Source organism: Pithys albifrons, chromosome 1, assembly GCF_047495875.1.
Source record: "Pithys albifrons albifrons isolate INPA30051 chromosome 1, PitAlb_v1, whole genome shotgun sequence".
Classification (NCBI taxonomy): Eukaryota; Metazoa; Chordata; class Aves; order Passeriformes; family Thamnophilidae; genus Pithys; species Pithys albifrons.
In genome coordinates, this window is record NC_092458.1 from 3,606,767 (window position 1) to 3,623,416 (window position 16,650).

The following is a 16,650-nucleotide window of genomic DNA, read 5'->3' on the forward strand; positions in this document are numbered from 1 at the left end:
GTGGACACACTGGAGTCCAGTGAAGGTCCACCTGGCTGGTTAAGAGACTCATATGTGAGGAAAGGGCTGTTTAGCCCAAGAAAGAGAAGTCTCAGAGGGATCTGACTGATGTGTATAAATAACTGAAAGGGGTGTGTGAAGAAGATGGATCCAGTCTTCTTTCAGTCATGCCTAGTAACAGGAAAAGAAACACAGAAACTTCTATCGAAACATCAGGAAACATCTTTGTCTATTTACTTTTTATGTCTTATACTCTTGAGCTCAAGGCTGTCATTATGAGACAAGTGCCCAATTGGTAAAACAAATCTGCTGCCACAGGTTTAGTTGTAGTGGATTAGGAACTTCTTCTTGTGAATAGTTTCATGTCACCAGTTTATAAGTGAAACACACAAGAAAAAATAAAGCCTAACATAAACTGGTTGTTCTTTAAACATCACATGCACTTATATCCATGATGCATGTTTTTATCTTCTTAGGGGTACTTTGGTATGGTTGAAGAGGTTCATTTATTCTGGACAAGAGAGGCTAAGATGTTATTTTATTTAATTTCTGCCCTTCTAACTCATGTGGCCGATGCCTCAAGACTTGGATGGCCCTTCTTTGGTCATTGAAATTAATTCATTAATTCCTGTGTCAGAACAATCCAGTTTCAACCAGGAGATGCAATTGATCACAATTTTTAAAAAATGGGATGGAAATGGGATGGAAAGCTTATCATTCTGACCTTGCAAGTGAATAATGAAAATAATGTTTAAAGGGATCTTCTAGTCCAGTATTACATAGTACATCCTATGATTTTTTTTAGGTTGTATTATTAATATTTGAATTTAAGTTTTCAACTACAAATTTTGAGCTTTAATAATGAGAAATATGATAACAGTGAAGGAAAATTTCTTAAGGAGAATAATTATCTTTATTAATGCTTCATAATAGCCCAATCTTGTCTTGACTTTTATGTATACATACAGATATGTGCATATATACACAAACACTGCATGTATATATTAAACCACTTAAGTTTTGTAGTTTGCTGACTCCAAAAACACTAGCATTTGTTTTGTCTGTACTAGTAAAATGAATAGATAATATTCATGTTGCTCCCATATGATAGGCAATAAATTTTTTCTGGCAGTGGATTAAATACTAGACTAAAGTCAATAAATTCAATCAATGCATAATTGAATGTTGTCTGAACTTCCCACCATCATAAATTTTACTGTTGCTCTGACAAAAAATAAAGTACTTATAGACAGCATATCTTATAAGGTCCCTCTAGTTATAAGCTCTCTTTCTAATTTTCAAATGTTTAAATGTGTTGTGGTAGTGACACAATTTCTAATCCAGAATGTTCTTCACAGTCCAACATGAAAAGTTGAGTCTATATACATATATAAGATTTATTAACTGGTTTCACATTATTTTTTTCCCTCACAAATACGGTCACATTCAGAAGGAAAAGAGAAAGCACATTTCAGATAAAACCACAATGAATCAACCTCATTCATTTTATTCACATTATTTGTTTCATTTCACAAATTCATGAGCTACCCTGACTGCCTGTCCATTAACTGCAGTGAAGCATCTTCTTAAAAATCTCCTATGCAGTGTTGTCTTTTCACGTGTAGTATGAATTATGTACAGATCACAAATAATGTATGACATGAGACAAAAGCATATAGATTCAAAACCTGGTAAATATTTACAATAATCTGCCTTAGAATTCTTTCAAAAGATATGTGGAAATACATCTATTGTCCTGGAACTCTTTGGAACCTTTTCTTTTTGCTTTTCAAACCTTCTTTCTCTTTTTTCATCTTGTATGAGTGGACATTTACATGTTATCATACATACATTATTTCTTCCTTCACCACGCTAAAAAAAAATTGAATGAAGGAACAGTAAAGTATGAATGAGCATGAATGAAGAGTAAAGCTGCTGGTCAGGCAAGAATACTTAATTATCACAAGAATACAAAACCCCCCAACTGTTTCATGGCATTATGCTCATCATTTTCTACAGGTCTATCAAGGCCCCTTGTTAAATTTCCTGGATATAAATATTTTAGGCTCCTTATGAGGGCAGTATCTATTTCTTAATAATAATATTAAGGTGCATGTTGAAGAATAAAAACCTTTTTCCATTGTCAATTTTTTTCTTTTTCTTTACATCAGAAGGAATCATACTGTAACCCTGTAGTTTAACCACCTACATGATGTACACTATGAAATGCATGATTTTAGTACTGGAATGTATCTTCTCTTGGAGGTGTAGAATGTATTTTACACACATAATTTTACTCAATTTAAATGTTCCAGCAAATGAACACTCCAGCAAAACAGAAAGTAAATGTCTCTGAATAGTCATCAATGAGTACTTTTTCCTAGCCTGAGTTCATATTGCTCAATTTTCCTGCCACAGAACCTCTTTCTGCCTTTCATGGAGCCATCCCACTTGATGTTCCCATCCTCTGTCACATATTTAGGGTAATAGATGCAGAAACATGACAGGACTTTATGTTTGAGCATTATTTACAATAATTCCATAGACCTTTTCACTCACTGCATTCCTAGGCAGAGTTCTTCTTCTGTGCATGTGAAGCATTCTCTCTTCTAGAAATTTTAATATGTATATGATGGGATAAAAGATTCACATTTTGGAAGAGATTTATAATACAAAAATTAAAATCAATGTCTACAACTGTCTAATTTATCATCTACCAAGTGTCTCACTTGCATAAATCTTCCAGGAATAGTTGTGTATTGTCTCTAGAGAAAGAAACTCTGTATGGCCAGAGAAGGAATTGAAATATTTAAACAAAGTATTATTAATGTAGAGTGCTAACACAGGAGAGTTATCTCTGACTGTTGTGTATCAAAGTTCTCAGCTTTATTTCATACCTTCCTGGATGCAATTTAGTTTATTAGTTACCTCTACTGGACAGGACATAATTTGTGGACTTCCTCATTAAAAAAATGCATATATATAATAACAATAAATTAGTTACATATTTATAGACTGGACTACACATTAAACTTTTTGGAAAACAAAATTTCAAATTAATTTCAAATCCTTTTCTGATAGTGTTTTTAATTTTTAATAGTAGTAGCTACAGTAATGTTTGGACAATAAAGGAAAGCAGAAAAAAATGCTACATATTACAGTTTTGTAAAATAGCTGTTTTTATACTACACTACTTTACACTTAATATATTACATTCTTGATTTCACTTGGATTCAAAACAGCACTGTTTAAGTAGTCAGATTGATTTCCATTGTACATTACTAGATATTTAGCCAGATATATTTGTTTTCTTTTCTTTACTGAATTAAAATTGTTTTGAAGGCATGATTAAGATAGTTACTGTATGTCTTTAGGTTACCTAAAGCTCAAAATTATTACAATTAAATAAGGCAGTGATCTCTAAGCTGCTTAAATCCACTTAAATATTCTTTCTTCTGTGAGGGTTCTACATACTAGAAGAAATAGTGGGCTATGGACTAGAAGAGAACACCTGCAATTGCCCCCATTTCACTGTGTGTTATGAACATATATATCCTGGAGAAAACCCTAAACTTGTATATCCTGTTCTAACTCCTACCTTATACATACCCCAGAGAACTGGAAACAGATTATGCTGCTATTTGAAAATGTTGGCCAGGCCAGTTCTCCATGTGAAGCCATTTATTAGCAAGAAGGTAACCTGTCAGTTTTACAGAAGATAACCAGGCCTGTGCAAACTGGCCTGCTCCCTTTTGAAAAAGGGAGGCATCATTTTCCTTGTCTCTGAGGAGTCAATACGTATCTTCAAGGCTATGGGATGAAAATTCTATGGTGGCCATAGAGTCGTGGAGTATCTCAAAGTGGAAGTGGACACATAATGATTGAGTCACACTCTGTGTTCCTCACAGGACTACCTAAAATTAAATCATATAGAAATACAGTGGTAAACATAGAAATATTCAGTTAATATAAATAACATGATTTGTGAGATCTACATCTATCTATCTATCTATCCATCATCTATCTATCTAACTATCTATCCATCATCTATCTATTTATCTATCTATCCATCATCTATCTAACTATCTATCCATTATCTATCTATCTATCTATCTATCTATCTATCTATCTATCTATCTATCTATCTATCTATCATCTATCTATCTATATTTTTTGTGATCTTTGGAGTGTTGATTAATTTTCAACAAGATGGAGATTATTTTTGCATGTTTTCCAGTTTGACCACTTTTCTAAATGCATTAATTCATATAAAACTCTTGACCTAGCTAGGATCACAAAACCTGTAAATATAAAGTTTTTTTACATACTCTGCATGCCAATGCCCCTAATTTTTCACTAAAGTGGTAATTTGCTAACTGATGAAGTTGAGATGATTGAAAAAATACCCCCCTTAAGTACTTAAAATGAGAATAGAAAAATAAACTGCAACAGTTCTGAGTATAGTACACGATAAGCAAATCACCCACATTTGATGGTGATTGTTACCTAAATTGCAACACCAAATTCACTCTAAACACGTGAAAGTTACTTCCTTGCCAACTTTTATCCAACAGTTAATGAGTACCAGATGAATGTTCCCTGACACTAAATATTTTTTCCTTTTTTTTTTCTGGTAACAGAAAATCAAACCCATCATATGATTCTCAGTGACTATTTGCACTCATAAGAGAAATAGCATGCACTATAAAATTCAGATTTACAGAAATACAAAGCTATATTATTTCTGTATTACAACTTGCAAGATCTGCACATTTGATATACAGTGCTTGAACAAACACAACTTTGACTCTTACATGTCTTTCAGATAGAACTACTGAAGAATCAGAAAGTTAGCTGCTGATTCATATAAAATGCTCAAAACTATATTAATCTTGTAGCTGTTCACTCAAAAACATTACTCCCCCTTTAGCAGTCTTCACACTGTTAAAATAAAAGAGTGAATAATAGTTATTTTGTCACTCAAATTAAATTTCTTTGATGCATTTTCCAAACGCCAAAGAGCAAAACATGACGGTCAAAATAAGCACTGCATACCAATGAGATTCTCACTGGCAGCAAAGAACTGAAACACAAGGAGATTGCTCATTAAAAGTCACCATTTAAAAGAGGCTTTGAGAAGAGAGATTGACAGTAGGATTTGCTGTATTTTCCCAAAGTTAAGGTTTTAATGCATTATCTGCTGTTCTGTGTCATGCATGAATATTACACCACAGTCTGCTATAGAGCCTCATCCAGATATTTATTCTCCCTGACATATTACAGAGGGAAGACATACATTCTTGGACACTCTCCATATCCCACATAAGACAACAGCCACTGTCCAATGTAAATCACTTTATGTCAAGTCTTTTGCATAAGATACAATAAGGATCAACTGTCCAGCACAGCTCAACTCATTTGGCAGCCAGCCATGCCCATTCTGCCCTGATGAGACTGAGGGACTCTGACTTTCAGTGCTTGAAGGATGCCTTCCAAAAAATTTGGATCATAACATATTTTCCTCATATGCAATTGTGTCTTATTTGTTTCCCTTACACAAAGTAACTGTCATTAAAGCTGCTGCAGATCATGTTTTCAGACAGTATCACATCCACAGAAATGGCATTTAGTGGTTAATCTGGCTAATTGTAATATTTTGACGATAAGCTCATTAATCCAAACTCTTCTATTTCAGCAGATTTCATCTCATTTGGCCTTTGCCAATTTTCTTCTGCACTGAACACCCACAAGATCTGAACATGTGTGGGCGTATTTTTCTCTTAAAGAATGGGAAAGTACAGCTTAAAAGTCCCACTCCAAACAAACTGTACATTATTGCATACACTGCCAGTTTATTGCTCTAATTAACAGCTAGATATTTTCTCTCTGATGAGTAATATGAGAGGTTAACAGAGTCCTTGTTTTCATTCATTCCCTGTTAAAGACTCCCTGTAACCAGCAAGTCTAATGCTAGGACCCATATGATTTTAGAATGATTCCCTAAATAAAGTTCCACAAAAAAATACACAAAGATCTGCTCTGATTGGGAAAACTATTTCTAGTGGAAAACTGAGCAGTTTTTCAAAAGCAATGGACAATTTTTCAGGCCTGACAACTAATATGACACCCCTTGAATAATGAACAGACTTGAGCTTCAGAGAGGGTGTTCCTAAGGTCCATAAAGGAGTCTACACGCTGCTTCAGCTTCAGCACTTGAGAGCCACATAGAAAAAATAGCAATTCTAATAAGCACAAATGGAGGATTTACTGTCAGTGTATCATAACAGTCCAATAGATCTTGTATTTGTCTGAGTCCACTGTTTCTCACTTCAAGTGATGAAGAGATCAATGCAGTCTTGCTGTTGCAGGAAAAGGGACTGTAACCTTCCAAACTTGAAAGCAATGCTAACTGTGAAAGAAATCTTTTGGGGAGAGGGTATTTTGGCATGTAGTAGCAAGTGCTCTGCAGTGGGGAGATCAGACACACTCAGTGTCACTTCCAGAATTGATTGCCTGCCTGGGGACACTTGCCTCTCATTCCTTACCTGGGGACCTAGAGAATGGTACAACCTAGAAAAGTAAAAGCTCTGTGTGTTGCTTCTAAATCTCATTTCCATCCTAGAAAAGTTTGTAAGGAGGACAAGGACTCAGCTTGATTTTGTATAGCAGTAAATCCATAAAATTTCTTAATAATTTTTCTACATGCAGTGCTACAGAGCCTGAGGTAAAATTCATAGGACATGAGAATGAGAGAGAATATTAATTTTAACAAGGTATGCACACCCCATTAAAATTAAAATCATATATCTCTACTGCTATGAAATCTGTATATTTTAAATACCCGAACAAAAAAAAAGTTAAGTAAAAAAATTACATGTGAAGGAATTCAGTAATTAAAGGTTCCTTAATCCTCCCAGTCCATGCACCTATATTACAATGTTATCTTTAAATAGCATGAGCATATTTCTTTTTCCCCAGTCTTTACTCTACTCAGCCACTTCTTTTTCAGATTTGGTACTCTGGATGTGCAAACCCCAATAAATGTTCCCTGATCTCATCTTCCTTTCTGTCTTACCACTCAGTATGCAGGTCCTGCTTTTACCTACTGCATATCCTGAACCCAATACAAAGGATTTCATTTCCTTATAAGCTGATATATAGTTTTATCACTGCACTATCCAAGTTTTCCATTAACATTTCACCTTTCAAACCAGAATACTTGGCTACAGTTTCCCAGGAAAAGTATTTTTCCTTTTTCTCACCCATCCTGAAAACTTAGACCTAACAATTCGTAAAGAGCTAGTCGTTTTCACAGCAGAGTTAACTGAATTTTGATTCTTAGATTAACTCCTCTCAAATAAAAACCTTAACTGAATGCAAGTGACCATTAGATGGAACATATTTGTAATGACTGCATGAGCAGCTGAAAAGTCTTAGCTTACTCCCTAGGTAACTCAGTTCCTGAGTTCTAGCTGCTTAGAATCATAGAATCATAGAATCGATTGGGTTGGAAAAGACCTCCAAGATCATCGAGTCCAACCCTTGGTCCAACTCTAGTCCATTTACTAGATCATGGCACTCAGTGCCATGTCCAATCTGCGTTTAAAAATCTTTAGGGATGGTGAACCCACCCCCTCTCTGGCCAGCCCATTCCAATGCCTGATTACTCTCTCTGTGAAGAATTTTTTTCTGATATCCAACTTAAATTTCCCCTGCCAGAGCTTAAGCCCATGCCCCCTTGTCCTATTGCTGAGTGCCTGGGAGAAGAGACCAGCCCCCACCTGGCTAGAACTTCCCTTCAGGTAGTTCTAAACAGTGCTGAGGTCACCTCTGAGCCTCCTCTTCTCCAGGCTGAACAACCCCAGCTCCCTCAGCCTCTCCCCATAGGGCTTGTGCTCCAGTCCCTTCACCAGCCTTGTTGCTCTTCTCTGGACTCGCTCCAGCCCCTCAATATCCTTTCTGAACTGAGGGGCCCAGAACTGAACACAACACTCAAGGTGTGGCCTCACCAATGCAGAGTACAGGGGAAGGGTCACTGCCCTGGTCCTGCTGGTCACGCTATTTTTGATACAGGACAGGATCCCATTGGCCTTCTTGGCCACCTGGGCACACTGTTGGCTCATGTTGAGCTTCCTGTCAATTAGTACTCCAAGGTCCCTTTCTGCCTGGCTGCTCTCCAGCCACTCTGTGCCCAGCCTGTAGCACTGCAGGGGGTTGTTGTGGCCAAAGTGCAGGACCCGGCACTTGGCCTTGTTGAACTTCATCCCATTGGAATCAGCCCATCTCTCAAGTCTATCCAGATCCCTCTGCAGAGCCCTCCTGCCTTCCAGCAGGTCGACACTCCCTCCCAACTTGGTGTCATCAGCAAATTTGCTGATGGTGGACTCAATACTGAGTACTCCTACATTTAAGACTCTGTGTGGTTATGAAGGACATTTCCAGCAACACTTGACTTTTACTTCAAATGAAAAAAAATTATTGTGATAGAAGAAAACAATGTGTTTGTATTTTTTAACAACTCTGAAGCTTTTAATACAAACTGATAACTGCAAAGTTGAACACATGAAGAACAATACTTAAACTTATTTTGCCATGTTAAAGGCAGAACATTTGACAGAAATTACTTATTACTCACTATTATACCAGATAGACAGATAGATAGATAGATGATAGATAGATAGATAGATAGATAGATAGATAGATAGATAGATAGATAGATAGATAGACAGACAGACATAAGTTCTGGGAGCCGGAGTATAAGATATACATCAACTCTTTGTGCAGATTATCTAGTTATATTTATTGCCCACATATGTTAAACAACAAACAACCATGTGATGTGACATCCACTTAAAGATTTAATATCTTTTTGCTTCCTTAAAATTGCAGCTCAGAGAAGTTGCAGCAGAATGGTACAGTGCTGTACCTGAAACAAACTGCATTATTCTCTTCCTCAAAAGCAGGGTATAAGCCCATACAATTTTTACCAGTCAGATCATAGTCCTTATATTGAATTGTAAGCTGAAAGGTATTTCTAGGATTCTGTCTCCTCTTCTTCAGTTAGGAGTGTGCAGCAGTGCCTTGATAATAGGTCTCAGTCAATTTTGTTAATTCCTTTATGAAAGCAAGCTTCCCATAGGAGGAAAAGCAGGAATAAGAATTTAAGGGTTGGAGTATTTTGAACAGTTTTGAATAGGGAAGAAAGTTGTTTCTTTGCTTCTGAAGGAAAAAGAGACATATTTCATTACTATCCCTAGATTAGTTTCACTGAAATTGTGAATGAATCTACTTAATCAAATTCCATTTTTCTACTGTAATGTAATCACTGTAGAAATTAGTTTTGTCCAGTAACTACCCTTTACCAATTTAATGCCAAACAGATTGTTCCAGCATGTTTGTATTCTGCACATTTGGTGCAATATATATATTTCCCTTCCTTATTGTTGGCACAGGTATCAAAGGCACAGAACTGTGAATAAAGGAGCATCTAAGCAAAGAAAATAATAAGTCCTGGACTGTTCCATCCCTTCAATTAAGTTTAAAATAAAAACGGGGCAGAGTCATTTACTCAAAGTACAGTTCTGCTTTTGCCCATTTACCCTTTTCTGCCTGCCCTCATTACCTCTCAGGTACATTTCTTCTCCTTGCTCTCCTACTCAAGTTATTGCAAGCATCACATTGAATATGTTTGCTACTAGGTAGATTTAACTGTCTTAACTGAGTTTCTCTACTGGCTGAATAAATCTAACATCATTCTGAAGGCATCATCTCATCTTTAAAACAAACAGAAACTTCAAATTCCTAAGAAAAACTCCTAAATACCACCCCTGCAATCTTTACTTTGTTCCTTAAAAGAATATACAGTTCTTGCTTGTTAACCTTTCTCAAGATTCTTTGGTACCTCCTACCAGTATACAACACAAGGTGACAGCAGGGCTGAGTATGCTGATTTCAGTGATGAGACTAAAAAGCAGTAAAGAGCTATTTAATATAAGAGGTTTAGCTAGATATCTCTGTAGCAATATCTTTGGAAATACTGATAGAGTGTGTAATTTTGTCAGATGGCACCACTTCAGCCTTTTTTTTTTTTCCCTCAGATAATCACTTTATAGTGTAGAAATCTGAAGGAAGGATGAAGGGAAAAGAGATCCATTATACTGCTGAGTATTGAATTTTATTTGTTTTAGGTTAAAATATCAAATACACGTTTACCTCAGGAACCTGAATTATTAAGTTTTAAATAGATTCTAGATGGGCATTCAAACCTATTTGAAAGTAACCTTTAACTGTATGTACAAAACATGCATAAAAGAGTATATTCCTCTGATACTGAAATGATGATTTTGTCTTCTACCAACAGCGATCTTGCTCATACTTTTGAAAGGTTCTATCCAAGAAATCTAAAACTGAAACACTGGTATAACAAGTTTAGACCTATTAGTAACAACTCCTTAGACAATACTAGAAGGTATCCTCAAGGTGAAAGGTTTTGTAACTTGTCATAATACTATTCAGTATAGTATTTATTTAGCACTTTATTTTTTAAAATCTGTCATCAATCTACATTGGAAATTAAGCACATGCTAAAAAAGCAGTATGTAGTTTAAAGCAGATTAGAACATGCCCTTACCTATCTCTGGACTAAAAAGAAGTCATAAATACAGGTTGAGATGACAAACACATTTTAAAGTATGTCTGATTATCTAAATTAAACTTTTATCTATACTTGTTGAAAAGTCCATCAGATAATTAAGGTTTTCTTTATATAAACAGAGATGATTAATTATGGTCTTTTAAAAAACATTATGGAATAATGGACTAAACTGTTTCCATTTTCAAGGAGACTGCTATACACTTATCTGAAATACATTAATCTAAATATAACCAACTAAACATTCTCCTTAATTAGTGTAACTTTTAGGGTTTTTGTGGCTCTCTTTTAAAGAGAACTGCCATCATCATAAAAAACAGGTTGAAAATGCTATTGAACAATTGATGTAATATGAAATTTTGCAAAGGTTTGCAAAGGGCTCATAGAATAAATGTTTCGATAAACATATTATTTAGTAAAAATTTCACTCATCACACACAAACCAGAGAGAAATCTCTGCTCCCCCTCCCTCTACCAAAAATAAAATAAAAAAAAAAATAATGTGGCAGACACTAAACATCCCCAGGTGCTGGTAGAACAATTTCCTTATTTACCTTGCATCACTGGAATAGCTGCATCACACAGCTTCCTTTTCAGGCCACTCAGTTTCTTTATGCTTTCTTTTGGACTCTCTCTATCATGTATTAGTAACAAAACCACTTTTACCCATGTACAGATAGAGAGGAACACTGTAAAGGGCTGGAAACAATATCTCAGTGTAAGCCACTTTAAAGATGCAGAAAAAAGCTCAACACCTGTTGCAGAAAGCAGGAAGCAGAATCTAGTCCAATTTATGGTGATAAAGCTTAATGAATCAGAAGGTTAAATACTTTTGGATGACATCTGGCATCCAGCCTCTATTATCAGGTCTAGCCAGATGTGATTCTACAGGATGTATGTCTGTAGAAATGCTGAAATTTCACCTTCTCTTTTCCCTGATGCAACTACTTTATATCAAATAACAATTTTTTTAAAGAAAAAAAGTTAATTAAGTGAAACCATTTAATGAAATCCATATAAAATTAAATCTAAATGTAGAAAAGAAACTTTTTACACTAGGATATGATTGCAAGAGTGAAAACAGAATCAGAAACAGGAACATATGACGTACTCATCTCGTTCCACACACCTTATAAATTTGAGATTTTGTCAAAAATTATTAAATTTATACAAAGGAAATTTTAAAGTGTTCAAGACATTCAAAATTTCTGCTCAAGTATCAAACATTTCAGGGAAGGGAATGCCAGGAGGAAAAGGAAAAAGAACACACAAAAAAAAATTTCTTTGACACAAAAGTCTCACTATTAAGAGCCTTGTTTCATATTTGGTTAATTTGAATGCAGTATATTAAAATAGAGTACCTTATAACACATGCATAGAGACCGCTGTCTTGTACCACTGTTGGTCGGAACCAAATGGAGTCCTCTTCTTTGCTCATTCTGGTTCCATCAAAAGCTATAGGTTCCTCAAAATCTCCAGGTCCAGAGCTTTTGTACCACATCAAGCTCAGTCCAGCACTTTGGGCTAGAGAGTAATTAGCTCTAATATATCCATAAAAAAGTGCACATTTTATACGAACAGGTTCTCCCACTAGAACTTGATATTTCTTGTAATCCACAGACCAGTCAGTGCATCCATCAGCTAAAAGAGAAGAGAAAATGACAAGAGATTGTCAAAGGCTTTGGAGAGCACTATTCACACAGCAACCTTTATTGTGGGAAAGCATTGCATCTGAGAAAAGGTCCTTTGGGTGACTAGCAGGACTCTTTTGATGCCTGAAAAATTAACTGCATTTTCCTGGTATCAATGTCATGTACTTGTTTGTACTGGACAGAGTTATTAGGAGGTTTATTGCTAAGTGTTGATAATTTCTGAGATAATTGAGTATTTGCTATTTTATCTTTTGTGGAACTCCAGCATTATCAGTTATAAAATACTGGAGAGAAGTCAATGCAACACAGAAGCCATGTGGTACACAGGGTGTCCCAATCTGAATTCAATCAATCAAATATCTTCAGGGTAACCATGCAAATGAAATCTCAGAAGATATTAGGACAAAGAGCTGTGGTCTTAATCAAAAAGTGTGAAAGTTTGACTTAGATTTGAAGGAGGAGTAGAAACTGTCTTTACAATAAGAGCAAATGTGTAAAAAGATACTGCCAGGAAAATGACTGTCAGTAATATTAATGGATTATTCAAGAACAAGTTAAGTAGATCTTACTTGGAATTCCTGACTTTCCAGAAGTACATTACAAATTAAAGTAAATTATTATTTTTCTTTTCTTTTTCTTTTCCTCTGTTGAGGAATGTCATTACTAATACTTTCCCACAATAACTGTTTAATGGAAAGCAATACCAGATTTTTTGACTTTCTAAACACCAGCAACAAAACCAAACCCCCTCCCTGCACAAAAATCCAAAAAGAAAAGAAAACAAAACAAAAAACCCCAACAACCAACAAACTCCCTTCTTCCTCCTCTTTATTGAATTAAGAATACCAAAACAAATAAACCTTGAAGAGATATTTTATACAATGACTTTTTCTTAAGGAATTTCAGCTGTGAGAATTCACTATTACATTCTTTCACTTAAAAACTCAGTGTCCAGTCTCAGCTAGTTAATTAAGCCCCAGTCCAGTCAGTAGAAAACAATCAGTATATCCAAGGGACAATTTATTTCATGATAAAATTAGTATCTATGTCTCATATAAATATTTTGTCTTTGAATTTGATAATTCTTTTTATTGGCTTCAGAAGACCTTGGGTAGAGAGTTAGCTTAGAAAATCACCTTTTGAAAAGCTGAATTGTCATCCTAGAGTTGGCTGAATATTGACTTTAGTGGAGAGTTGAAACTACTGTGCAAGATAAAACAGTACTAGCACTTTAAACCCAGGCAATGTTTTTGATCTGTTACTTGGGAGAATAACATACCAGAGAGTGATTTCTGAGATCTCTATTTGGATAATACCACAGTATTCATTATGTGTTCAAAATAAGAAAGACATCTTGACACATCACTGTTTTACAAGAACTTAAGTTTGATAATCATATTGAAAGATGGGGGGGAAAAATAATAAAGATCTTTAGAATGAATTTTAATTGCAAACAAAATTCACATAAAGAAATATTTGATATACTTTTGGACTGTCTCCTCCTCAATTTACTTTTAAGGTCAGGAAAAGAAAATAAATATGGCCCTGTTCCAAATTTCCCACCAAACAGTTCCTAAAAATTAGTAACAATTACAAGACCCTAATAACACTTAGTTGCATTCTTGCAGAAATTGAAGTGAATGGAAAGAAAGCTACACTATTAGCTTCCTCACAGGACTCCAAGAAACTCATCCCATTTATTCTAGAATTCAATTACATCTTTGGTCATTCCATTTTTTACCTTTCTGAAATGCATTCTCTCTGATCTGATTCTATTTCTCCCTGCTTCTAAATCCCCATGCCAAAAATGAATTAGAGACACCTCTTAGCAGTGTAAATTTCATTATATAAGTTACCAGGTAATATGTTCTTCATCGTAATTTATTATCAAATTGTAATCTTGCCTTTCACTGCGTAATTAACTTAGTACACTTTGGTTTACATTATTAGTCTGTTAGTCATGTTTCCTCTCTCAGGATATTCAGTTCTAATAGTTTTCAGTTCCTTGAGCTTGCTGAACCATTTGAATATACTGGGAATGACACCAAGCCCTGTTTCAAACCTTTGTATTGAATGAAGGATGCAGGGCAGATACCACTGACTTTATCTTAGTATGCTGTTTCTCACTGTTACGGGTTCACCAAGACACTCACAGAAACATGCTAAGGATCATTTGTAGTACAGTTTAACAGGCTTACACAAATATGCTGCCAGATATTCTTATTCACATCCAAAACCACAGAGAACATTACCAAGCTCAGCACTAGTGGGCCCACACCTAGAGTGCTGTATCCAGCTCTGGTCTCCTGAATACAAAACACAAGTGCAGACTGAAGAGAGTCCAACAAAGGGCCACAGAGATGGTTAAGAGACTGGAGCATCTCTGCTATGAGCACAGGGTTAGCACAGAGACTGATCAGCCTGGAGAAGAGAAGACTCAGGGAGGATTCTTAGTAATGACTACAAATATCTGAAAGGAAGGTGCAAAGAGGATGGAGCCTGGTTCTTTCCACTGGTGCCCAGTAACAGGACAAGAGGCAAACTGAAACTCAGTAGGCTGTTTTTGAACACCAGGAAACACTTTTTTTACTGCAAGGGTGACTGAGGATTGGCAGAGGTGTGTTAGGGAGGTTGGGGATTCCTTGTCCTTGGAAGTATTCAGAAGTCAGCCACTTCTAGGTGGCCCTGCTTGAGGAGAGGTTTGGACGGTATGTCCTTCAGAGGTCTCTTCTCAACCACCCTGTAATTCTGTGCTTTATTACAGTTATGCTCAGTGATAATCTTAAGAAAACATGTTCTCTTCTCAATAGGGTCTTTCAATTAAGTGAACATGAGAGTGTTTCTCTTCTTGCTTACAGAAATATACCATTTAAACTTTGCCAAAACTGACATTCAAGTCACTTAGAACTATATTAACCTTATTACAGCTGGAAGGCTTAATACCTTAAAAATCTTCCAGGAAATACCTTACACTACTGCTCAGCCAATGTGCCTTCATTTATGAGAAGGTGTTAATGCAATTTTGTCAGATCTAACAGCTCATTATTCACATCATAAGACACAAAAAACCTTCTGTGATATTTTGTGAAAACAGTGATATTTCAGGAGATAACTACCTCTGCTTAAAATGATGCTATTCCACTGTAACTGAGGAACAAACAGAGGCATAAAACCACCTAAAAGAAAGAAAAATAGACTGTCATGTCCTTAAAACTTATATTACTGTAAATGGTCAGATGATAACATGCATGCACTTTAACTGACTCTTTCTGTGTACACTCTGCATGGGATGTATAAAGCACACATGTGTTTTTCAGTCTAGGAAAACTTGAATGTATGAGAAATCTAATTAAAATCCTGATTTCCAAATTCCTTGAAGAACATAAAGGTATATTTTAAAAGACACAAACATACATTCAGAGAGTCCTTTAGATTTTTGTATTGACATTGCCACCTTAAAATAGTTACATTTTTACATGTTAAAACCCTCGTGTTCCTTATTTCATAAATAGGGACAGAGTAGAGCAAAGGCTTAATATTCATTCACATTTGTTAATATTAAATAAAGGTATATCTATTGTAGCCCTGTCCATTTCTATTTTGACTGATTTTTCTTTTCTTTGTGTATAATTAGGGTATTGACCAAAGAAAATATTGAATGTTTCCTTTCTTAATTTTGGCTGCTACTGACACAAAATCAACACTTACAATTATGGTCGTTCAAAACAACTGTGGAGGAAAAAAAAATACACTCAATATTTTTCAATGTTTTTATTTCTATTTTTGCATCATCAAACACTCAATCATATTTTATTTTATAAATTGGAAAATACCTTAATAATTCAACAGCTTTGAAATTTCAGAACCGCCTTTAAATGAATGGTTGCAGTCCCTGATCTTTATTTTAATATGCTGCCAGTTATTACTTCACAAAACAGCACAATGCAGGGTCCAAGATAAATAACATTCACTCAGTTATTTCCTGGAGTGATTTGAGGGTATGAAATAAACCACACTATATTACTGTCCCAATAATGAGATCATTCTGCTGGATAAACAAGCTTCTTGCAGGTTGTACCTGCTGATAGGACTCAGCACACAGAATATTCACCTTTCCTGAGAAGGTCTTCCCCTTAATTTTTCAGTATCATATGTATCATTTTCAAGGCCAGATTCCATGCTGAAAAGGAGAGAAATATAAAGCTAATAACTCCTGGGTCCGCTGCTGGAGCCTGGTTTCATTCAAAAGCTTCAATTCAATGTATAGGTTTCAGGGTTAGAAAAGTTTTTAATTTTCCCATACATTGGTTGAAATCTGATTTCCAGACATCTAAAGAAATTAGGTCT

General features: G+C 35.4%; 1 protein-coding gene across 1 annotated transcript in view; it reads right to left on the bottom strand.

Annotated features, from left to right (window-relative positions):
* Positions 1–16,650, bottom strand: part of IL1RAPL1 (interleukin 1 receptor accessory protein like 1) — a 748,261-nt gene that overhangs the window by 335,219 nt on the left and 396,392 nt on the right. The window contains exon 3 of the mRNA XM_071569407.1: positions 12,013–12,292. Coding sequence (XP_071425508.1) covers positions 12,013–12,292 — 280 coding nt within the window. The remainder of the gene's footprint in view (positions 1–12,012; positions 12,293–16,650) is intronic.